The 25,814-nt window shown below is 38.0% G+C and overlaps 2 protein-coding genes across 23 annotated transcripts in view; one reads left to right on the top strand and one right to left on the bottom strand.

Moving 5' to 3' along the window:
- rg (A kinase anchor protein rugose) overlaps window positions 1-25,814 on the top strand; it is a 633,801-nt gene that overhangs the window by 456,776 nt on the left and 151,211 nt on the right. The gene's annotated exons all lie outside the window — the stretch shown is intronic.
- Window positions 17,521-24,402, bottom strand: mab-21 (nucleotidyltransferase mab-21). Its single transcript, XM_028181138.2, has 3 exons — window positions 24,271-24,402; window positions 24,088-24,197; window positions 17,521-19,293 (listed from the first exon to the last, which is right to left on the bottom strand). Exon 3 carries the CDS (start codon window positions 18,969-18,971, stop codon window positions 17,874-17,876), a length of 1,098 nt encoding a protein of 365 aa, XP_028036939.1. The 5' UTR covers window positions 18,972-19,293; window positions 24,088-24,197; window positions 24,271-24,402; the 3' UTR covers window positions 17,521-17,873.

Genomic DNA, 25,814 nt, shown 5'->3' with positions numbered 1-25,814 from the left:
CAGTAGTTATAAATTCTTTAGTTGGATTTTCTGTAAAAGCGTATTTTGTTAGTTTATTTTGAACTATTATTTATTTTCATAAAGAAGGCTACAGCGATGACTTCATTTCGTACGTAATATTGTTCTCTCTGGCTCTTCGAACTGCTCTAGTATCCAGGATATTCGTAATTAAGTCATTCCGTTCTATGAGTTCTTCAGACCACTCGGATTCGCAGGGTTAACTTTCTTATCTTCCAAGCTTATCGCATACAAACTCTATGCATCGATTATGCATATTATACATACACATAATACAAGATATGAAACGTTTTGCATACGAATCTATGTTACTTGATACTTTAATAGTCAACAAGAATATTACAAAATACATGTAACATATTGTTTATATGCATTGAACACTAACTGGGATGGTGATAAAATTCCATTTAGCTCTCGGGTCGCGGCCGGCGGTGGTACGGTAGCGAAAATTATCGATCGTTATACGCTTTGAGCCTTGCACATACAGTTACCGTGTACGCTTATGATAATATCGCTTGATGAAATAAACATGACCATCCGAAACGTTTTTGAATTATTCATCGTTCGAGCCGTTTATGCGGGATCACTTTGAAATTTGTCTCGAATAACGCGGGCAAGTGTCGCCCGGTGCTCATGAATTGGTTCTCATTATCCACTTCATTAATACTTTTTGTACCTATTCGCTAGTAACTAGGTTATTCCAGGTATACCCGGACAAGTAAGCGAGCTCACGGGTTCAAGCTGAGAGAATTTGCTAACACTAGCCGCAGCAAGAGCAGTGCTTCGCAGCATCTACCACCGGACCGGAATCGCGACCCACTGAGAAGATCCGGCGAGAAACTCAGTGGGCGCATTAATATTTCGAGTCGGAGATGCTTAGAGATCTCAAGAGATTTTATTAGAGACTAGCGGCCCGCCCCGGCTTCGCTTAGGAAGTAGCGTACGCGATGTAAAGAATTTTAGGTAATTTTTTTACACATTGAATTACATTATTGGAGTTTCAGTAGGGATCCCTAATTTTTTTGAAAACATATTATAATAAATATAGCCTATGTCACCCGGGGATAGCGTAGCTTTCCAACAGTGAAAGAATTTTTTAAATCGGTTCAGTAGTTTCGGAGCCTATTCAATACAAACAAACAAACAAATCTTTCCTCTTTATAATATTAGTATAGATAGATCTCAAGGTGGGTGGTAGCTTTTAGGTTGTTAATGACTATTGAATATGGCTCTTAGCGTGGTATGGACATGTGATGCGTAGAGAGGAGATGCATGTGACTAGGAGATGTATGGAAATGGTAGTGCAAGGTAGAGGGGGAAGAGGTCGACCAAAGAAAAAATGGATGGTGTGTGTAAATGACGATATGAGTGAGAGAGAGAGAGAGGAGATGACGGGTGATAGAAGAGAATGGAAGATAAAAATTCGCTGTGCCGACCCCACCTAGTAAGTTAAGGTGGAGAATGTCTATGGAATCCGATGATCACTTAACAGCGGGTAAACCGTGAGTGCGCCACCCATCTAAGCAATGACAAAATTATTAAAAACAAAACAGTGGATACATTGACTCGGATATCCATAAAAAATCCACGCGGACGCGTATGATAGGGATTTTAACAAAAGCAATTCTGGCATAGTTTCATTGAAACATAACTTAATGCGAAAACAGATACACTCGGTTATAATAATAATATTGCATGCCTCTGGGCTTGTTGGTAAAAAAGCGTTACCAGTCGGTGAGATCGCCCGGAATGGCTAAACGCGATAAATTTGCATATTATTACGTTTCTATTCAATTCTGAATTTACTATCAGTGCATTTACAAATGAACTTCTCGACTGTTTAATATTGTATCGAATGTATAAATGTTTTCTAAGCGTTTAGAATAAAGTATAAATAGCACACGTATTATAATGATCAGTTTCTTCTTTTCTGAGCTTTACTGGTGGTAGGACCTCTTGTGAGTCCGCACGGGTAGGTACCACCATCCCGCCTATTTTTGCCGTGAAGCAATAATGCATTTCGGTTTGAAGGTTGCGGCAGCCGTTGTAACTATACTGAGACCTTAAAACTTATATCTCAAGGTGGATGGCGCATTTACGTTGTAGATTAAAAATGCTCGAGTAACCACTTAACAACCAGGTAGGCTGTGTGCTCGTCCACACATCTAATCAATAAAAAAGCCCTCGTTCAGAAAAAGAGAACCGATAAAACTCACCAATGGTAAATATTAGTTGACAGAAAGCTAACGACTGTAGTAGTAAAGTTGTTCTTGACCTTTGACCTGAGCTTATTATCTATTATCATCAAGAAAAAAAATTATAATATTAATATGTAACCAATAAATTAATTTAATGTGTGCAAATTAAGTTTTAAAATATTTGTTTCAATTTTATAATCCCATCATAGTGCGTAATGAACCAATGATCGCATATTATTACCTAAAATCTAAGACAATATTATTTTATATGTATTTATTATACATAATGAGATAAATTGTGATTTGCATTAGAAAATATTTAAAAAAAATTTATACATATTATAAAATTCACAAGTTTCATTTTTATTTATTGCGCCAATGAGTGAATGAACTCAAGGCCTACCTGGGCTTAAATGGTTACAGAAGCTCATAGACATGTCACAACATGAATTCCATAATTCCACCATCACCCAAAGCAGAATGCTCGAATGTTTCGCGACAGAAATAGGCAGGATGTTCACACATACTTATGGGGGATTTCACAATATTCTCTACCGTCAGTAAATGCGGGTTCGTGATAGCATTACTCTGGGATAATTTTTACTGGTGGTAGAACCTCTTGTGAGTCCGCACGGGTAGGTACCACCACACCGCCTATTTCTGCCGCGAAGCAGTAATGCGTTTCGGTTTGAAGGGTGGGGAAGCCTTTGTAACTATACTGAGACCTTAGAACTTATATCTTGAGGTGGGTGGCACATTTGCGTTGTAGATGTCTATAGGCTCCAGTAACCACTTAATACCAGGTGGGCTGTGAGCTCGTCCACCTATCTAAGCAATAAAAAAAAATGGTGGCCGTCCCACATTGCGCTTGCCTTTATCTGTACCTACCTTTCGCGTCGGTCGCGTCGAACAAAAATATTTTTTTAAATATAAATCCTACGTATTCATGAGACGGCTGCAAAGCGAACATTAGTAATAATTCATATTAATATCTTAAATAGGAGATAATCAACAGCATTAAAAAAAAAAACTAAATCGAAACTATATATGCAAATCGAATTTAATATATATTAATATTTTTAAGATAAATAAATATAATAGCTTATAATCAAGGACGGGCCAACAACATTATCTTATATGCAATAAGCGCGTATCCGATCCTGTGGTAGATTCTGCGAAGCGCTGCTCTTGCTAAGGCCAGTGTTAACAACACTCCAGTTTGAGCCCCGTGAGCTCACCTACACGTCAAGGAGAAGCTGAAATAGCCTCTCAAGGCTATCAGCATAGGTATGGAAAACAATAACGTGCTAATGTTAGAATGCTGATATTGGATAATTAATTATTACTCAGTGTAGTTAAATTAGAATTTGGACGGAGTTCACACAGTGTCTATGGACTTCTCTAGCTGCCTAGCACCAGGCAGGCCGCGACAAGCCCACTGAGTTTCTCGCTGGATCAGAGGGCCGTGATTCCGATCCGGTGGTAGATTCTGCGAAGCACTGCTCTTGCTAAGGCTATTGATAGCAACGTCCTCAAGTTAGAGCCCCGTGAGCTTACCTAGTCGTCCGGTGAATCTAGTATGACCCCTCGAGGTCGCTAAAATAGGTAGGAAAAAAAAATCAGGCCGCAACATATGTCCGCAGTACTAGTGTTAGCAACTCTTCAAGTTAGAGCCCCGTGAGCTCACCTACTCGTCCGGTGATTCTAGTAAGACCCCTCGAGGTCGCTAGAATATACAAAAAAAAATATTTATATCAGGCCGCAACATACGTCTACATACGATAATGAATGACCAATAGGTCGTAAGTGACAGCGTGCCTTTTTCTCATAAGTGGCAACCCTTGACCATTATCCGGATTACGTAACCATAATACTGGATTTTAAATACATAAATTACGAGATTATCCTTCTTGATGTATAAAATAATCTTAAACGGCCAATTAATAAAAATTTTTTAATAACTTTTATTATTGAAATCATCATAACCATAACATTATTGTGACACATTAAATTGTTTCCAATATATTTCGAGCCTATTAATTCTGACAGTGATACGCGAATGTGAGAACTCTAGGAGTGTCGTTTATGGATCCAAATAAACCGCATTAAGTAAATGTGGTAATTATGTCTTATAGCATTAGTTTCGTGGGAGGTCGTCGTGCTTTCGGGTCATCTGTTGTTAAGCGGTTAAAAATGCCTTTAGACAAGAAGGCCATTAACCTAATTCTGCTACTAATCTATAATGCGTTCCGATTTGAAGAATTAAATGGACTTCGGTATAGATGGCTACGAAATATGCATAGTTATTTTTTTTTTGCTTAGATGATTGGACGAGCTCACAGCCCACCTGGTGTTAAGTGGTTCTTGGAGCCCATAGACATCTACGACGTAAATGCGCCACCCACCTTGAGATATAAGTACTAAGGTCTCAAGTATAGTTACAACGGCTGCCCCACCCTTCAAACCGAAACGCATTACTGCTTCACGGCAGAAATAGGTTGTGTGGTGGTACCTATCCGTGTTGACTCACAAGAGGTCCTACCACCAGTGTAGTTAGTTTGTAGTAATTAGTTAGTTTGCACCTGTTTAAAGGATACCTCTAGTAATGTCGTGAGAGAAAATAGCAAAACGCTTAATATTTAATCAACTACATCGGGCTAGAACCCTTGCGTATTATGATATAGTGATGAAGGTATGGAACGTAATATAAAAAAAAAACAAAAGAAGTAAATAATCAATCGCGTTTCCGCTCCGGTGGTAGATTCTGCGAAGTACTACTCTTGCTAGGGCCAGTGTTAGCAACGTCGTCAGGTTTGAGCCTCATGAACTCACCTACTTGTGAGGTTACCCTGATGTAACCTCTCAAGGCTGTCAGCTTAAATAGGAAAAAGAAAAAAGTTTATATTTTTAAGTTTTTAATATCGTCTCATTTCTGTATGATACCATCCATTGAACAGTAACAGTACCAAAATACTTGTATATCATACGATTTATAATACAATATGAAACGTAACGAATATAAATGTACTCATGAATTATAATGACTGAACGCATTGAATAAAAACGTAACGTATTATATTTTGTTTACAAATATTTAGGTTAAATTAAACTTTACAAATAAACAGATGTGGTATTGATTTGTTTATTGTATTAGAAAAACGTTTTTCGTGTCGTCGTCTGTGCATACATAACGGGGCGTCCCGCGGCGCGCTTGCCGTGGCATAATTTTTGTTCTGGAGCTATTTTTCTCGTACAGAGTTAACGAGCCCACTGAGTTTCTCGCCGGATCTTCTTAGTGGGTCGCGTTTCCGATTCGGTGGTAGGTAGATTCTGCGAAGCACTGCTCTTGCTAAGGCCAGTGTTAGCAATACTCCGGTTTGAGCCCCGAGAGCTCACCTACACGCTAGGGTGAAGCTGAAATAGCCTCGCAAGGCGATAGCCTTGAGAGGCTTTTTCATAGCATAGGCATAGGTAGGAAAAAAAAGAGTAAACGAGGCCCAAAATTTAGAATGTTCAACTAGTTAATCCGGTTATTTATGTTCCTATTAAATTAATGTGGCTTTGAGAGTAGGCAGCTGTTTAAAATGCCCAAATGTTTCAGTCTACCCGTAAACAGCTGACTGGATGATCCCCAATAAGCAACACTGCTCTTGCTAGAGCTGGTGTTAACAAAGTCTCCCAGGCTGAGCCCTGTGAGCTCGCCTATAAACTAGTGTAATCCCTCGAGGATACTAGCAATAGGTAGGACGAAAAATATAAAAAGGAAGAATACTCTCGGGACACCTAAAGTACAAAACATGGATAAGAAGATTTCCGTAGACCAAGTGGCTCAACCTTTTATTCTCTATGAGCGAATACTTGAAAACCTTTGTTCAGAGAAAGAGAGAACACAGAACTAACGTGCCTTTTAGTAGTATTTGATTAGGTTTTGTATGATACCTGATTTCGGATTATCTGATAGTAAATCTAATACTGATCACTTCTCAAAATATCAGTCCTAACAATCTAAATACTTTCCGAAGATTATTTGTTGAAATTGCTTCTCAATGACAAAAGGTACTGTTCGGATATATTTGACTACAAAAAAAGTCATAGGTGTAAAATATATTAGTAGTTTTTTTCAAAGGACCAATGATTACCTTTGTTATATAGAGAGTTAATAAACCTATTTAATGCAATGCACGCTTGTGATAACATTAGGCCTAGGTGGGCCGCGATTTCACAACGACTTGTTATTGCTTAGACGTCTAGACAATAGCACGGACATGATCTCTTGCTGTCGGGCCATAGAAATAACGAGCGGGCTTAATAATATGCCTTCGAATGAAACAGAATTTCCTTGAATATTTGGAAATTAGACTTCGATAAAGATGTGCTTTCTTTCAGCTTTGATAGACTCGATAAACGCGGTAGTCATCATCATCATCATCAGCCTTTATTTTCCCACTGCTGGACATAGGCCTTCTCGCGGTAGTGATAATTGGTAAATCAGGTGATCTTAAAGCAAAATAATATTATAATACATATATACGAGCGTAGGCCCGAAATCTCATACGCTCTTAAATATGTCATCTATGAATCCTATTAATGAATTCTATTACAATATTATTGCATTTTATACAGCAGTTTAGTTTGTTCACGTTAAAATAGCTGTGGTATGCGATATTGGTCGTGAACATCAATCTCTTTTTCTTTTCTTTTTTCCTACCTATATTGATAGCCTTGAGAGGCTATTTCAGCTTCTCCTTGACGTGTAGGTGAGCTCACGGGGCTCAAACCGGCAGTGTTGCTAACACTCGCCCTAGCAAGAGCACTGCTTCGCAGAATCTACCACCGGATCGGAAACGCGACCCACTGAGAAGATCCGGCGAGAAACTCAGTGGGCTGTGTCTGTGGGTCAATTTACTCGCAAGCAAGCGACTGGTTCGGCGAAGCCGGTGACCGGTGCTTGAGGTACCTAAAAGCACAATCTCTGCATAAAGCTATAAATTCCAATCCTTACCTAAAAACATAAGTGTCATAATGGAAATGACAGGAATTAAAATCCATTTCCATACTTCAACGGAACATAGTGAAAACAATAGTTGACCAAAACATATTTGATTCGTTATTTCATGCGTGCCGCCGTGTTCGTGGCCAACACGTCATAACCGAATCAAAAGAAGTCACGTGGATGTAAGTCACAGTTATGTTTGATCGACGACCACTGGTGCGACGGCGCCACTATGCGCCTCCACACCGCATACTAATGTTGTCGGGATACCACATCGATAATTTTTCGTGATGCACCCATTGAATAATGATAGGTTTTTATTGTATGACACGTGGATCGCGCCCGATAGAATATTCTTGTGTCGTTGACACATGCCTCTAATTATGCTCACTCCTTTATTAGATTAGCATCCCAATCGTTATCTTAATGTGGCAAGGTTGATGTTATCCGTGTTTAGAAATCGGGTTTACGTCGCAGATGGCTACGAAAACGTTCGTGTTGAGTGCGATATGAATCTGACAAGATGAACGTCTTACTGCCTCTAGATCTTCTGAGATTAGCATATCCGATAACATCAGAAAATGTCTTTTACTAGAATTTATACCCCTAATCTATGGCTGGTGTCTATCTTGCTAATTCTGTCAATACTGCGAACAAGATCTCCCAATTTGAAACAGAAACGCGTTTTCTACGTTAACAGCTTACTCTAGATGAAAATATAAGTTACAAAACGTTTTTTTACATGTAGCTATAAGCGATTTCCGCTTGTTCAGTAATTTTCAGAATATAGCGAATATCATTTCTATACTCAAATACGCATTTTTTTTATCAAAGACTTCAGCACATCCTCATCTTCAAAGTTGCAATTACCGGTAATTATGTTAGCATTTAGTGTGAGATCAATGTATATGCTACTTGTAATCTACTGTGCTAATATATAAAATGTTGGTACCCAATAAATGAAAATAAAATAAAATAGTTAAGGCGCAGTAACATTTACGTTGTGATTTCTGTGGACTTCGGTAACCAATTAATACCAGGTAGGTCAGGAACTAGTCTCAATTAATTACCGAATCAGTACACGCAAATAATCGACGCTTTTTCTACTTAATATTTTCTTCCTATTCGTACACTCTTGACAGAGTGGTCGTGGTCATGCATCAGTCGGATCCTGCGATACCGATGCTCTCGCGATGCGACGCCATGTGGCACGATGTTTCGCAGAGTGAGAGCAAACATTTATGTTGGAGTGAGTAACAGACTTTATGAGGTCGGTCCATCGTGTTGGAGATCGTCCGCGAGATCTTTTGCCCTCGACTTTCCCTTGCACCACCAACCGCTCAATGGAGTCCTCATTACGAGTGATGTGCCCGAAGAACTTGAGGATTCGTAATTGGACTGTTGACGATAGTCTCTCCTTGATGTTGAGCTCTTTCAGGATCGAAATGTTGGTACGGTGCGCGGTCCACGGAATTCTGAGGAGACGTCTCCAACACCACATTTCTAGTGCGTCGATCTTACGACGGTCTTGCATCCTCAGCGTCCACGTCTCAGCTCCATACAGAAAGATTGGAAAGACCAGGCATCTCATTAACCGAACTTTTGTATTTTTGGTTATTCTGCGGTCTCTCCAAATCTTTGTTAGCCTCTCAACTGAGGATCTTGTCACGGCGCAACGTCTTCGGATCTCATCTTCGCAGCCTCCAGCGTTGGTGATAGTGGAGCCTAGATATACATAGCTATTAACTACCTCGCATCCCGCTTATATGTTGGACTTCCGGTTGGTTGATGTTAGCACGATCTACGATCATCATTTTGGTCTTATCACGATTGATCGCAAGTCCAAAATCCAACGCTGTAGTCTCCAGCCGGCGAAGAAGCACCTCGATTTCGTCTCTGGTTGACGCCAAGAGGGTAGACTTAATATATATATTTAAAATAAAAGGGAATTATCCTGCGAAAATGAGAGCCCTTAGTCGAAGTGGCGACGGTAAACATATTTGCTTATGAATGAGGCCGGAATCCCAGTTTTATAATAATAAGTAGTATGTATACATACTAAATAGTAGTATAAAGTAATATGATGTGTGTCGATGTTCTATCTTTCAATAACTGTACAATGCGAAGACGACGATATTCAACTGTATGAACTCAAAAATATGACCCATTAGTCATCAGCCATGAGTTTTGGAGGTTCGTTTCACTCATCGTTCTATATCTAATTGAATTTAAAACATCGATTACTTAAAACGAATCGCGCGCCATTGGGATTACCTGTAACTGTACCAAGTTTCATCACAATCGGATGAATACTTTAGGAATCGATAGAGATCAAACATCCAATGTCCACTCACCATCAGGTAGGCTATATGCGAGTCTGCTTAACATACAAAGGCAACAAAATAAATATTATTCCTTTACCGGATAGGTTATTTATGAAACTGCTGCACGAATTGTTAGGAATTTTGATAACTCACTTGATAACTACTAAATGAAATTGAAGTGTCTGTCGGTAATTTAGAAGTAAAGTTCTTATTAGGCTCATACATTATTTTGTACTACACAAAACGTGTTTATTTATCAGTCTATTTATTTGACCCGAACAATATAAGAAAAAAAAAACTAGAATTGTTCTTACGGGACTTTAATAAGTACCTAGTTCATATCTCCAAAAATAGTATATATTTACAGAAAGTATACTTTCTATTTTTCAAAAATATTAAGGCTTCCGCGTAAGAACAGGAAAATGAATAATTTCATTAATACGCCTAATTAGAAATATAAATAAACGTATCCCATTGAATGGTGTCTAGGTAGCATTTTCTTCTGTGTTATTTGTTCCGGGAACAGATGCCGGAATAAAACGACATGTTCCTTGATAGAGTTGAGATCGCTTCGATAACATCCACTCTCACTAAACTAGTAACAATAAAATAGTTTACTATCTTCAGTACTGCGGGTATCAGAAGACAGCGCACCGTGACCAGTCGTAAATTTACGACAATCGATCTCTTCTATTTTATGGGAGCCTGGTATCTCTAATTGGTAGTTAATAGGCTAATTCGGCCAATAAAAGGTTATCGTCTTGATTATTTCAAACTATTTATAAAAAGTGGCCATTTGGATCTACAAAATTGTTTATGATTCTGTTTGAACGATACAATGTTCTTTTTTGTTTTCTTTTTCAAATTTGATGTGTGAATTTTTATTGGTAGTTTTAGAGATCCGTAGTTGTGATAACAATCTGTTTTTTTTTTAAATCCCTATAAATTCAGAACGACTTTTCTGATATAGCAATCTATATTTATCACTCATTTCAATTGACCGTGTTATAGACGCATTTGGTTCAGAACTTTAGTTACTTCCGTATTATACGATCGTAAAAATTATTATGTTAGATATTCTATATTTCATTATTCCGCTCTCCCGACTTAATTTCATCATGATATATTTTTTACGCTTAAATCCGCTCGTGGACATCAGTAAAACGTCCCAGTCGAAAAAAAATCGACTAAGAAACTCATTTAAAAGATAAGAGGTATCAAAATGAGTACAATTCAAAGTCTGGATGCTAATAATTGTTTCTTGGATACGCAATGGATTAAAAGAGAGCTAAACAGACAGAGATAGTAGGGATGAAATCTGCTCCGTCGGCTGGCGATGATTTAGTATAAAAGACAATTAAACAACACGATAACCTTAAATCCTGGTGAAGTTAGAAAGGCCTCCGGGCCACCAGTAATCCTTCCTTCATAAAAAAAGATGCGTGGTGTTGTGGGATACCGGATAGGAACGAAGTTCCTTATTATAAAAATATTAATTTTAAGTTTTATTCGAGGTATAAAGAAAATAAAACTGGAGGTTTCGCAACAACCCACGGTCATTCGGTAACGTGCGAACTTATTGTGGTACACTTCATTTACGGTTGTTTGCATAAGAGCTAGTGTATTGCGCAAACGAACGCTCTGAGGTCGTGGTCAATGAATGATAAAAAAATGTGTTATTTTTTGTACGTTATTACAAAGTTAAGTCGTATACTGTGTTCATCTATAGGTATACTAATATTATAAAGAGGAAAGATTTGTTTGTTTTCAATAGGCTCCGAAACTACTGAACCGATTTGAAAAATTATTTTACTGTTTGGAAGCTACACTATTCCCAAGTGACATAGGCCATAATCTTTTTTGAAAAAAATTGGGGATCCTTCCTCCAATAATGTAACCCAAGGTGTATAAAATTACCTAAAAAATTATTTACATCGCGTGCCCTGCGAAAACTATTGATGATAGAATAAAATAATGTACTACGACTTTGTAGAACACATTATTATTTACAAAAAGTGTCACGACAGCATATGTCTAACTAGTATAGTTATGCCGCAATAAGTGTTCTTTTATTTAAAAAAATAAAACACCGTAAATATCGTTGAATTTTTTGTTAAAGACCCGAGCGGAGCCGGAGCGGGTCGCTAGTTACTAATAAAAATCTTACGTTACGGACGTTTTTTCCCGGTTAGGTTAACCCCTCCGCATCGTCCCATAAGGAACTTTGTTCCAATAAGATAATCTTATTTGTTTGTTAATATAACATCAAACGTGTTCACGAATACACACAAACGAAATTGTTAATATCATTAGCGAAGGTTGCGTTCGAGTCGCTTGTAAAACGTAAAACTAACAAACGTTAACAACAAACAATAAAGATTAATTCGGCCCGGAAACTTTTGATTGTTTTTAAATTTGTTTGTTTGCACAGGGGTGCCGCCCGTCACGCCTCTTCTCTCGCCTCTTACAAACAACAAAACGACTCGTTTCATTGAATACGGAGTGTTTCTGTCCGCCCCGTAGATTATTTATTGAGATCGTACGTCATAATATTGGTGATTAGAAAAAAATATTACAATCATTTCGGTTTTCATAAAGGCCTATATATTTTTTTTATTAAGTCTTTAATATTTTTTTGCTCAATTCAAAAGAACGCTTCAGATCAGATCGGAATGTTTTCGAAATATGGCAACATTATGCAGTTATAATATGCGTCGCTATACATCATGTAATGCGCTAAATCTAGGGCGCCCGTACCTACTAATGCCGCTTAAGTAGGTTTATTCTTTTGTGTAGTTAATAAATTATCTCACCAATATTTTAGAGCTGAGATCCACAGCTGCATTTATTGTGAAATCAAAGTAACGTTTAATGATTAACACTTATTGCCAATAGTACTTTTTTCTATTGTTTCGTCATTTAGCTTTTTGAAGAAGTAAAGATCTAATCCAAAAAAAGAATTCATTGAAAATTCTTAAGGTCGTCAATAGCTAATAAAAAAAAAAGACAAATTTGTTTGAAAAAAGACAAAATCTATTTTTTCTGTCTTTCTCTGTTTATGTATTATCATTATTGCAGATTTGTATCATTTAGCCGTGAAGAAATCATGCGTTCAGGTTTGAATATGAACTTTAATAGATAAATTCTTAATTCCGCCTAGAACAGCCAGTATTCTATTGTTAAGGAAATTAAATGTCGTCACGTGACGTGTTCATACATAGTCAGGTAGGTGTCTGTGACACACTGGACACTATTCTAATACACTTCATGTAACATACTTACTAAGTAAAATGTATACTTGATTTTTTTCCCTACCTATGCTGATAGCCTTGAGAGGCTATATCAGCTTCGCCCTAATGTGTAAGTGAGGTCACGGGGCTCAAACCGGAGTGTTGCTAACACTGGCCCTAACAAGAGCAGTGCTTCGCAGAATCTACCACCGGATCGGAAACGCGACCCACTGAGAAGATTCGGCGAGAAACTCAGTGGGCTGTGTCTGTGGGTTAAAAGTATACTTGAGTGACTCTCACCTATGTATTGACAATTATAATGCTATTGTTGGATTACTTCTGAATGCCGAAACAATTAATTAAATCATTTTATTATGCTATTTAGAATTATCGATTAGGAAACGTAATGATGATGATGAAAACTACATCAGCGGTTAAATTTCGTATTCCAATTTTTATTAGGCACATTCAAATTAAAATCCACGCGAAATTCTATTTTAACATTTTGACACATAACAGTCGTCCGTGGTGAATACATAAACCTGTTTCCAAACTATTGTCTGTGAAGCTTGGGTACGTTTCGCATGTCTTTGTAACACCAGAAATTATCGTTTTCTTCCCAAGAACAATGGAAGAGCAAACAGATATACGTTTTAGTGAAACCCACACACGGAACATTGATAGGCGCGTACCGAGTTCGAAATCCAATAAAGGCCTAACAAGAACACGCGTGGGCGGCTCGGTGCTAATGTTATTCATTTAACTTGAAACTAAACAAGGTTTACCTTTTATAAAAATGTTGAAAAACAATTATGGCGCTTAATAACAAATAATAGATGTTAATAAAAACAATTTAACGGTTCAATCTCGAGTTATTTTTATTCATTACACGTTTTGACTTCGGATAGATTAGAGTCAAGAGTTACTTTGGAAACTTCACGTGCTGGGTCACTAGAATTTATTAACACCGTAAAGTGACCAATCATTTCTACAACCCTTCGGAATTCTCCAAAAAAGTCATTAATTAGAATAAAAACTCAAAATTTCAATGTAATTGAACATGCCAAAAGAGCCACAATTCGGAGAAGAATCTATTTAATTATTAGTTTATTTTAAATGTCAACCTATACTGATAGGATATATAGTGATAGTATTTTTAATCATAGTCAAATGTTGCCGTATTCTAAAACATTGATAGCCCATTTAAAGTTGAGAGATTTAACAATTGAACACAATTTCACAGAGGACGCTACGTTTATGCTGCATTCTGAATTAATTACGAACTAGCTCCCTGATAAGTTGCAATTGAATTTCTTTATCATAGTTCAATATTGGATAGCAATGCAAGAAAATGCCGAGATGGTACTAACATACTAATGAAGAATGATCATAATTAATATTTGGAAATACAAAATAATACTTCTCTAATTATCTTGTGGCGAAACCTTTTCTTCCGTCACGCGCATGCGCGGCTAAAAAATCCAGGAGGCCATGAGCCGCCATTAGAAAACAGATTGTACATTTTTTACATAAAAATAAACATTTTATTATTTTATTTAGAGCCGCTTTTATTTAAGCGGCCTAAAATCTAAATTAAAAAAAAACGGTTTTACGAATACACGTCTTTAAAAAAATTTTATGTCCTAAATAACGAAATTTTTGTATAAATTAAATTGATTGATTATTGGTTTAGTAAGGAATGTCTTAGATAGGCAATCTAATTCGATATATCTCTGTCCCATAAAATTCGCAGTGTTAGCGGCTTCGCATAAACTTCTCCATTATCGATCGATCTGTAGCAACCCACAGTGAACCACTAGAATATCAAGTGTAACCCAACACCCCACGTAGGAATATATTTTATGTGTCCATATTTTATAAAAGAAACCTGCCCGGACGGCGGCGTAACGAATAAATAAACAAAAACATTACCGCACCAAAAAATCAATACAATTTATGTTATGCATTTTTTTTTTTTTTTTTTTCAATTTAATATTTCCGTCGTCTATGAGTACGCTATTTGAAGGAGATAAACGTGATATTAAACGCGTAGTGTCGTAAAAAATATATATATATACATACATACATATCGACTCTTGAAAGGCAAACGTAACTAAGCGACAATAACTGCTTGTAAATGATATGCAATAACCATATTCGATGTGCAAAAAAAATATATTTCTAGGTCTATTAAAATCATTTCAATCCTACAGCTACTAGCTAGATTCTACCACAGCTAGATTCGTTAAAATAAATTTTGTTTTCAGGTATTTCAACTTTAAATTAGTCTACTGTAAAGTTTACGCATTGTCGCTTAGTCATGTTTGCCTTTCAAGCGTCGATATGTAGTCTTGTAATAATGACATACACTAAAAAAACATTATTAACGTCAATCCTGGAGTATACATGCTCAGAACAACGATATCGCATTATGACTGCTACACAGATCGATCATTGAAGGTAAACAAGATGGAACTGAAGGTTCGTGTTCGGATATCATTAAAATTTACACTCAAACGAAGACGAACATTAGGAAGACATTTCAAGGACACACGCCTGCTGTTGTAACTCCCCACTAGAGACCGCATTAGGGTAAAATTGCCCTTAAATTGCAATTTTTTTTTATTGCTTAGACGGGTGGACGAGCTCGCAGCCCATCTGGTGCTATGTATTTACTGGAGCCCATAGACATCTATAACGTAAATGCGCCACCCACCTTGAGATACAAGTTCTAAGGTCTCAAGTATAGTTACAACGGCTGCCCCACCTTTCAAACCGAAACGCGCGCACGCTTCACGGCAAAAATAAGCAGCGCGGTGGTACCTACCCGCGCGGACTCACAAGAGGTCCTACCACCAGTAATTACAAATTATAATTTAAATACAGCAATCTACTAATCATTTAGAGTTAGAAATGTTTTCATGTGTTTCTTTCATAAATTTGCCTGTCAACCTTTTGTTTAATACCGACCAATACAGACCTTTCACTTAACGTGGTAACCATTCCTTTGGAGCCCTTCTTTTTCGCTAAGCACCAGCTATCGACAGCTGTGTCACTTAAATATGTATACCTACACAGTTAAGATATACTCCTGATTACTGTGATTGTTGAGAATTAATAAAAACAAACCTTGAACTTTTGGATGTTAGAATTTCTTTGTGGGCCCTGTCGGTATACCAGATATTATTGAAAAAGATACTGCCTTGTAAGTGAAGTTGAACCCTTTCGTAAAGTACAACCGTCCCGCCTATTTCTGCCGTGAAGCAGTAATGCGTTTCGGTTTGAAGGGTGGGGCAGCCGTTGTAACTATACTGAGATCTTAGAACTTATATCTCAAGGTGGGTGGCGGCATTTACGTTGTAAGTGTCTATGGGCTCCAGTAACCACTTAACACCAGGTGGACTGTGAGCTCGTCCACCCATCTATGCAATAAAAATAAAAAAAGTCATTAACCTATCGAGCTGATAATAATTAACAAAAATTATGTTTCATCCATTCAGTGGTCCATGATCTTAAGTCTTAGAGTAAAAATTTTACATATTTTTCTTAATGGTAGATAGGGGTCAGTGCGACCACTTTGATAATTTTTTTGTCAGCGACATTAACAGGTAACAGAAGCAGTAACACGTCCCGATTCGAAGGGTGAGCTGTTATATTATACAATTGAGAAGTAAACCTCATGTCTTAATAGTGTGTAGCGAGTGGCATTTATCACATCTATAAGATGCGTTGACCACTTAACACCAGGTACACGATCAGCTCGTTCGCCGGTCCAAAAAGAATAACTATTGTATTTGATCGTGCAATTACTTATTCTTTCGGGAAGATTCGAAGGACGAGCTGTTATACTATACAATTGAGAAGTAGACCTCATGTCTCAATAGTGTGTAGCTAGTGTGTGTAGTATATTGTTTCCTTACTTATTAATTGTCTATACGACTTTAGGGAAATCTTTACATCATTTTAAAGTTGAATCTTGCTAATAATAATTTCAGGAAATCTTGCTCATACAAGAACTCGCTGCCGGCTAATTTTTATTTGTCTGTCTTTAAATACAAAATCAAGGAATCGAATGTTCTATTAACCACATAGTCATCACGTATTGTATTCTTCTTAATGTAATAAATCATGTACATATACATATTATGTATATTTGTAATCAAGTAGGTACACTTGATGTGTATTTATGCATTCGTGTATTATGTTAAGTATATGACCATATTGTATTGAATTGTATATGAGCATATTTTGATTAACATATTTAATAGGTACATTGTTCTCAACCACCGTTATACAAACATACATATGGACATACATTCCTTTAATTGTTTTTCTTATAGTCGTTTCGGATAGTAGAAATAAATTAAGCCTTGGTGCTACAAATTTTTTGTATTGATCTATAAAAATAAACAGAAATTCTCAACATTTGAACCGTCGTATAAATGTAATAATGTTTAAATTTCACAATAAATAATTAAATAATTTTTATGGACCCGTGATCCAAAATTTAAGCCTTTTAGTTCTCAACTACATAAAAAAACCATTTGTAGGTACGGTATGGATGATGTGTGGTCCGTTTTTTTTAAATGGAATTCCTAATCGGGTAATATAAATATGGAAGTGATGTACAATACGTAATCTAACTCATAGGCCTAAAATCAACACTCAACACTTGTAAACGTGTAGTTTCGCTTCCCGATATCTCTATGTTTCATGTGATAGTCTAATTTATGTTATAGGGATAAGAAATCAAAGCGTTATATAGAATTTTTTAAATAATTTTATTTTAACCATACTTTTTTATATGCCTACTAAAAGATTTTTCAGTCAAATAAATACACGGTTTTCGTTTAAATTAAAAATATATCTATCACTAGAATTGTACAACGATTAAGCTATTTACATTTATATATCACAAAATATAATAGAATAAAATCATACTAATTCTATTAGTAGGAAGTACGTGTCACTTCTACTTACAGTCTGTAGATCCGTGCGAGCCATTACCTCATCTCGCTAACTCGTCGCGGGCCTCACACGCTACCTACGTCAATACATATGACTTCCGAACAACTACACGCCGCACTCACTCACATCACTGCACACTAGCTCACAGCTTCTCGAAGGCTCTGGAATTAGTGAGCATCTCTCTGGTCAGCCTCCAAACTTGTTTGGCCGCGTTCTCCAGCGCCGTCGGCGATTTGCCCTTGAAGAGGTCCACGTGCGGCAGGAAGTAGTGGGGGCAGCGTCGGCACTGGAGCGAGGATATCAGCTGCAGGAAGATCCCGTTGATCCGGTCGCCGATGGCGGCCTCGTCCCACTCGTGCTCCCGCGGGTGTTTCTCGCACTCGTACAACAACAACGTCTTCATGTGATAACACGTCACCGGGTTACCCGGCAAGTCCAAGTGGCGGTCTCTTATTGTTTTCAGTATGCTCAGACATTTCCGCCGACATCCGCCTTGCAGCAGACGGTTCTCCGCCTCTAAGAAACTCAGCACCCAAGCGTCTCCCTCCATCGCGGAGTTTTTCCCTTGCAACGCGAGACATTCCTTTGATAATAAATCGAAACCTTCCGTTTTAACTTCGGCGATTATATTGGGATGCGGCCAGGGTATCGCCGGGAGGGGCCAGTGTGCGGCGGACCGCGGCCACAAGCCGGCGCACTTGAACGCCGGGGTTATTTGCACTATGTATCTTTCACGAATTCGCAACTTGACTTCGGTCGTTTCCGCGATCATTTTCACGCAATCTCTATACGAGCACTTGTCACAGGCCTGAGCTACCAACGTTTGGAAGCGCGACCGTATCTTGCGCGCCGATAGGTATCCCGAAGCGGTTATGAACTCGACCCAGAGGGACATGGAACGCTTCCTCCCGTCGCTCAGTTTCAAGACGGCGCAGCCCGGGAGCGAGCCGTCGTCCACGAAGTTCAGCACTCCCATTTGATTGAGATAGATGACGATCTCGAACTCGTGGGGCGAGACCACTTCGAGGCCGTCGAACCTGCCGTTGTAGTCGGTGAGCGAGGATATGAACCTCGGCTCCTGCAACTCCACCTCCTTGAGTACATCTTGCACAATCCGACACACTTCATGTATCGTTTTTGTGATTTGCGCCTTCCTGTTGGCGACTCTCTCGTTGTAGAACTTATTCATTTGATAGACTAGTTTAGATTGGGCCGCCATCATCTCTGGGGGAACGAGCATGGTGGCTGTATTGGAATTCACGCGGAGCTCATGGTTCGGGTGCGGCGGTGCACGCACGCGCACAGCACGCGGTCTTTTGCCGACTGAGCCGTGTCGGATTATCGGCTAACGAAGGTCCGAGTACGCCCATGGGGAGACGCTCCGACGAATGGCGTCGGCCTGTGCCGCCTCGCTTGCTCCTCGAAGGGTCGTACGTTAGTGCGAGCGAGACGAGAACAGCGGTGGTTGGTTCCAGTCGAGTCGTTGTGGAGTATTGATCGCGGGAAGACCCCGCCTCCGCCGCGGCCCGTAGGTATCGCGGTCCTCCCGGCTGCGGAGGTGTCTGTAATTACACGATTGCGTCGTCTCGTTAATTCGGTAGCGGCAACAAGTTCGTATCTATTAATGAGGTTATTTTTTGCCCGCTCGTTATCTCGCGTCTAATTGGGGATATTAATTTGATTTTAGGATGTTTAGCATGTCGTGATTAGATGGCCTACATGTTTGATTAATTTCGTGATAATGTTTCCGTGTAGAATGAGTTAATATTATTGTGAGCGACCGTTTCGTTTAGTCAAAACAAATCTGATTGTAAATAATACGATTTTGAATTTCTATATAAATTATCGTTAAACATTCACATTTTTAATTTGTATTGAAATTATTAGTAAGAGTAATAAAATTGACATAATTTTATAGCATAATACACAATAATTATATAACTAATCAAATGAATAAATTAGAAGTACATTTAAGTGGGTTTACCATGTAGATAGAGGAATGAACATATCGGTTCAATGCTTGTTGTTTCTGTTCCAAAACATTTCTTAGTCGGACGTCGTTGAGATAAAAAAAAAATCAGTATCGAATATTATTACCAATGCATCTGCGTTTACCAAGTCGTCATCGATACGAAGAAGTGTTCGAAAATCCTAAAGCAATCCATTCACTCGCATACAAGCGGTTGCATTCCCGTCAACTTCACATTCCCCGCGGTCTTCCTTAGGTGAGATGCCCATTTCTATACGCGGCCGTTCTATTTCAGTCTCGGACGATTGATGGGTTTCGGTTGCGTGATGAATAGCGGGCCGCTGCATGATTTACGTCGCGGCTCACTTCTCGCGATTCATGAGCTCCTGGTAGCATCAACGAAACGTTTCGATGACCGAAACGGGAAATTAACCCTCAGCCGCGCTTATTTATTTGTGCGCAACTCCTAACGAGTCTATTTGCGTTTTATATCTCACACACGAGAATCATAATGCGACAGTTTAATGTGATGGCAGTTTAGATTCGTCATTTTATCGCGTCCATCCGAGAAACAGTTCACTCGATTAATTATGGAGCACAAATGCGCAACATATTTATGTGCTACGGAATTGATAAATTAATCACTCGAACGACTATCGCAACGGGCTTTATGATAATAATTAATCTGATGAGAATTTTGACCGCACAAAATATATAGATACCTAATAGTGCTTACATAAATTATGTTGGTTCTAAAGAATTATAATATGTTTGTCTCCTCTCTAGTGTGTAGGCTGTGGGAACTATAGAGAGCTCCTTTGCCTTCATTTTCAAGTTGTGACCAGATAATAACAAAATTAATATTTTACCTAATGGTGATCTAAACGAAATTTGAAAATATCCGACGAAGTTTTAACAAAATTGTTCGATAAAAATAAGCATTTACGCATTGAAATAATGCGTAAAACAATTTTTGATAAAGACTTTCATCGTAACGGAGCAACAAAGACTCTAGATGAGGTCTACATCTCAAATATATTATAGGAAGGTTCTCCAACAACGCTACTTGATATGCTGCGTACTAATTCGAAAACATTAAAAGACATTTACATAAAATGTGTGCACAATTTTCAATCTGTGACTTCTCGAACGAGAGACCTTTAATTGACACCACCGCTGTAGTCTTACTTCGCTACGATGCTTCCCAGGGTAGTTGCGGGAGAGGGGAAATGATGACGTCACTTGAACGACGTTAAATACAGCACACACGTCATACGCTTAGAAATGAACCGTAGAAAATTCATTCACTTATGTGTAACATATTTTATTTCTTTATTTACATTTTAATCGTTCGAACAACATGATCGTGCATCTACAGTAACTATGAGAAATTAATAAAAACTACTATTTACCGTAGCGTTTAAATCATTTTTATTCGCAGAAAATCCTAATAATTAAAGTCCATATTCAACAATTAAATGTATCAGGAATCCTTGAGCATATTATCTTGTCTTTATCAGACAACGCGCTCACCCTGGATAATATCTCTGTTAAATCATATGACTCTGATGTAGTAAACATTATCCTCCGTACATGTAATCTGAGAGCCACATTAAAACAGTCGGTTTATTTCACCGGGGAAGACGCAAGGCGCGCGCGCGAAAACCGCAAAATGGCGCCCGACACGCCCCGCCCACTTCCGCCGGATGTCCGACCTACCCACGCCCACCTTAATACCTACCCCAAGGGATACAGTTGAATTAATATTATAGCATAAGGGGGATTGAAGTACAGATACTTTTATCTTCCGTATTCTTTTTTATAAGTCGTTAATAAAATATGTTTTTGTTCATTATAACAACAAGGTTGTTAAGGTTTAGTTAGGTTAGGTTAGCGTGGTATGGACATGTGATGCGTAGAGAGAAGATGCATGTGACTAGGTGATGTTTGGAAATGGTAGTGCAAGGTAGAGGGCGAAGAGGTCAACTGAAGAAGACATGGATGGAGTGTTTGAATGACGATATGAGAGAGAGAGGAGTGAGTATTGAGATGACGGCTGATAGAAGAGAATGGAAGAGAAAAATTAGTTTAGTTTTAGTGTCTGTGGCCTTCGTAAGTCACCTAAGCATCAGCAATGATATCTCGTTCTTCAATTCCGAGGAGTCCTAGACCGGCACGTGTTGAACTCTCGATTGCATAGTAAAACGGATGTCCCACCATTAAACCGAAATGCGCGATGGCTCCGCGGCAGATTATATTAAATCTATTACGTGAATAAGTGCTCGTCGGAGACAACATGAGTCTCTTGTGACCAAGTTATAAAAACGGCCAGGATTAGGCATGAAGAAAACTTTGATTAGATATCCGAATAATTGTAAAAAAATTGAAATTGCTGAAGTCGATGAGTAGCGGTATCCACTCACCAACAGGTGGGTCGTATTCTCGACAAGGACTGTTAAAAAAAAGGAAGCGAAGTAATTTAATTATCTTCCAGATTTTACCTTGGCTGATAGGTACCTATACTTACTTACTCGTAAAATAGGTTTTTGAAGAAGGTGATATAATGCGACATTCACTCTCAGTGGAATTGATTTGGATAAGCTTAGATAGGTATGTCTAACACGAAACCAATATAGATAGAGCCAATTACTGTTTTTAAATGAATAAGAATTCATAATTTACATGTCGCCTTTTCGCATTAAAAGTGTACAATTTCCAAAAATATTCTAAATTCGAATTCGAATATGCGGAATCATTTAGTATCGTCAGTATTTTTCTCATAAATACTGTCAAAAGAGCGTAGTTTAGTTTTAGTTTTTTTTTTTTTAGTTTATCTATGTTTTGTTTCTACTGTTAACAAAATTAATACATAATTTTATCTTACTTTAAAAGACAGATAATGTTACTGGTAAAATATAAAAAATAAATGTTGCAAAGATGATTAATATTAAAAATATCACAATATGCTAAACTTTTAAAACACTCTCCTGCAAAATAAGTAAGTTTTGAGATTATACAGTATTAATGCGAGAAGACGATGTGTCTTTTTTTTATTTTATTTTTATTTCTTAGATGGGTTTACGAGCTCACAGCCCACCTGCTGTTAAGTGGTTACTGGAGCCCATAGACATCTACGACGTAAATGCGCCACCCATCTTGAGATTTGAGTTCGAAAGTCTCAAGTACCTATAGTTACAACGGCTGCTCCGCCCTTCAAACCGAAACGCATTACTGCTTCACGGAAAAAATAGGTAGGGTGGTCTCGAATCACCAGTCTCGAACTAATCGTTCATTGACATATTCTTGAAAATTTTCCACACTGACACTGTTTATTGACATACGTCAATGCAGATACAAGCTATTATCCCTTCCTTTGATCTCACATTGTTCTATGGATACATCCTTCGCAATCCATTCTCACAACGTCGCGACGACGTACCGACCCGACACCGACTCACATAAACATGTACGAACTATCGCATTCAGTAATTCTATTTACATTTGAACCACGCATCGGGCAACGGACAAGGAATACGATAATAAATATTTATATAATGTAAATTTTACATTCTCACCGCAGGAACGAAAGCTTAAAAATATATATTTTATGAGATCGCCGATAGATACACCTGGCCGTCGTTTATGTCATTGACATTGTCACCGCTTTACCAGTAAACAGCCAATGGAATAGTGATTGAAAAACCAAAAGGATCAGTCTGGACGTGATAGAAGCAGCAGCTTGGCTGTGACTATTGCGTTTGAAGCCAGAAAGATGTCTATAAAATACCTACATATGAGCGTTTGAGAACACATAACGCTCCTAAGTCTAAACCTCTAAGCTGCCTTAAACCGAAATTATTCCAGTTATCAATTGCCTTATCGTTCATGTGATGATTATTGCATGTGTGTAAAATTGCGAAGGCTTAATGAATATTGACTTTAAAATTAATGAAGATAAAATTTTGTATACTTTTAAATGTATTACACAACACAGCTCAGACTTCGACTTCACATCACAAGGGGGATGGCAGTAGTCATGTTTTGTAGAATCACAGCCGGCAACCGCTTAACATTAGGTTGGCCGTGAGCTAGTTCACTCATGTATGCAAACCTAAAAAAAAATACAAACATCATTTATTTAGAGACAACTAAGCGTCTACAATTGTAACCTTTGTGAAGGATTACGCGGAAAAATATAGGTATACACTTTGATTCCTGTGTACTGTCATTCTGATATAGAACCTTAAAAACATTAAACCTACAAAAAAAGATCCGATATTAATAAAAAAGTATTTAGTCGTATTACTTTTTGAATTGTTCAACCCCTTAATTAGTATTTCTCCATGGTAATTAACAATTATGTAGCAATTAATAACAACACACCTACCTTCAAAATCTCATCAAAGGTCTCAATAATCTATAATGGTTGTGACACACGGACAAACAGAGACGAAGAGATCGTAAAGGTTCCGATCTTGCGTCAATTTATCACTGAACCTTAAACAACAGTAAAATAATGCGAATCATAACAGAAAACAACGTATCAGTCAAAACTATTCAAAATAATTACGTTTACTAGTAAAGTGATGGACGACACAACCCAATCATTAGCGCTCTCAGATTCGCTATCAAAATATTGGCTATTAAAAACAACCAGACGTCTCAGGACTACAATATTTATGTCGGATCGAATGCGCTATCGTGTTGAAGTATGAAGTATTTTATCGTGCAGACATCCGTCTTCCCCCACCGCTGACACTAAACTGCCCACCCTTGTACGCCAAAGGAGGGGACATACCACGCCCGCACCGAGATACTTGATGCTCAAACATCACATGTACACCCTGTGGTGGATCACCGAATAAACTTTAGCGACGCGACATAAGGTTCATTTAAGCTTGCGGCGCTCGTCACGTAGGGTTGCCCAGTGTATTTTTTTTTGTGCGCGTTCACAATTATGTTTCTTTGTGATATTTTCGTTTTGAAGATAATTGGATTCAGGATGCATATCGCCACGGCGCAGATTGAGTCGTACACGTCGCTCGCAATTATTATAAAGATTTAAGATAATAATACTCTTCCTTTTGTTTCGTGGCGGTGGTTTCCGATGCGGCTCTTTTCATGTCCGATCGTTATGCGCAAATTATTTTTGTGTGTCGCGCTGTATTCAACTCTGATTTCCTTTGATTGTTTCCTTTTGTTTTTGCTTATAGTCACTGTTAATAAAAAACCACAACTGTAAATTTGAATTTTGTAATTTTCGTATCTTTAATTTTGGTTTAAGAGTTTTAATAACTCGTATCTGTTAAATCGAATGCGCTTAACAATCGAATTGGAACACAGAAACGCAGTGATATGTATGTAAATTAAAAAAATATACATATATGCAGAGCATTTCACCGAACATGGCTCCGATATTTATTATATAATAAAAAACAAAGGCCCCTTTATGTTTTTCGAGCGATAGAACGCATTCGTTCGTATACGTAGCCCAAGGAAATTTAATAAACATAAGTGTGAGTAAGAACTTAATTCAATAGCGCTTAAAACGCTTGAAAGTATTCACAGGAAATGTACCTCCAAAACTCGTAGACAATTATTTCAACGATTGATTCTGAACGACGCAAGCATTTGAATTAAAAAAGAACACTAGTGAGCCTTTGTATTTACATATAACATGGCCATTCCACTAACGAAGACAAAACGTGTACAAGACTTTTTCACAATTCGTCTAAAGAATAACGCCTACTAGCCGGACCGGGCCGACTTCGACCTCTGATTGTAACAATGTGTTCAGTTTTGTTAAAGACAAACACGAAATAAAAATAGTGGTGTAAAGATTCATTTCACTAATATTTTAGAACGAACAATGGTTTCGTAATTTCCAAATATCATTACAGAAAATCCTCACCGACTAAATTTGTAATGAGATACCTACCGCCATTAACTAATGCCATTTTAACTAAGATCACACTTGCGCACAAGAAAGCGGCTTAACCTTTTTTTTCCTACCTAAACTGATAGCCATGAGACGCTATTTTAGCGTAACCTTAACTAGTAGGTGAGCTCACGGGGCTCAAACCTGACGACGTTGCTAACACAAACCCTAGCAAG

This window comes from Bombyx mandarina, chromosome A1, assembly GCF_030267445.1.
Source record: "Bombyx mandarina strain Sakado chromosome A1, ASM3026744v2".
Classification (NCBI taxonomy): Eukaryota; Metazoa; Arthropoda; class Insecta; order Lepidoptera; family Bombycidae; genus Bombyx; species Bombyx mandarina.
The sequence above is the reverse complement of the archived record's forward strand: the minus strand, read 5'-3'. Positions and strand labels throughout refer to the sequence as shown.

Excerpts from the sequence above, each read along its gene's own strand:
- mab-21 (XM_028181138.2), bottom strand. The coding sequence starts at position 18,971 with ATGCTCGTTCCCCCAGAGATGATGGCGGCCCAATCTAAACTAGTCTAT.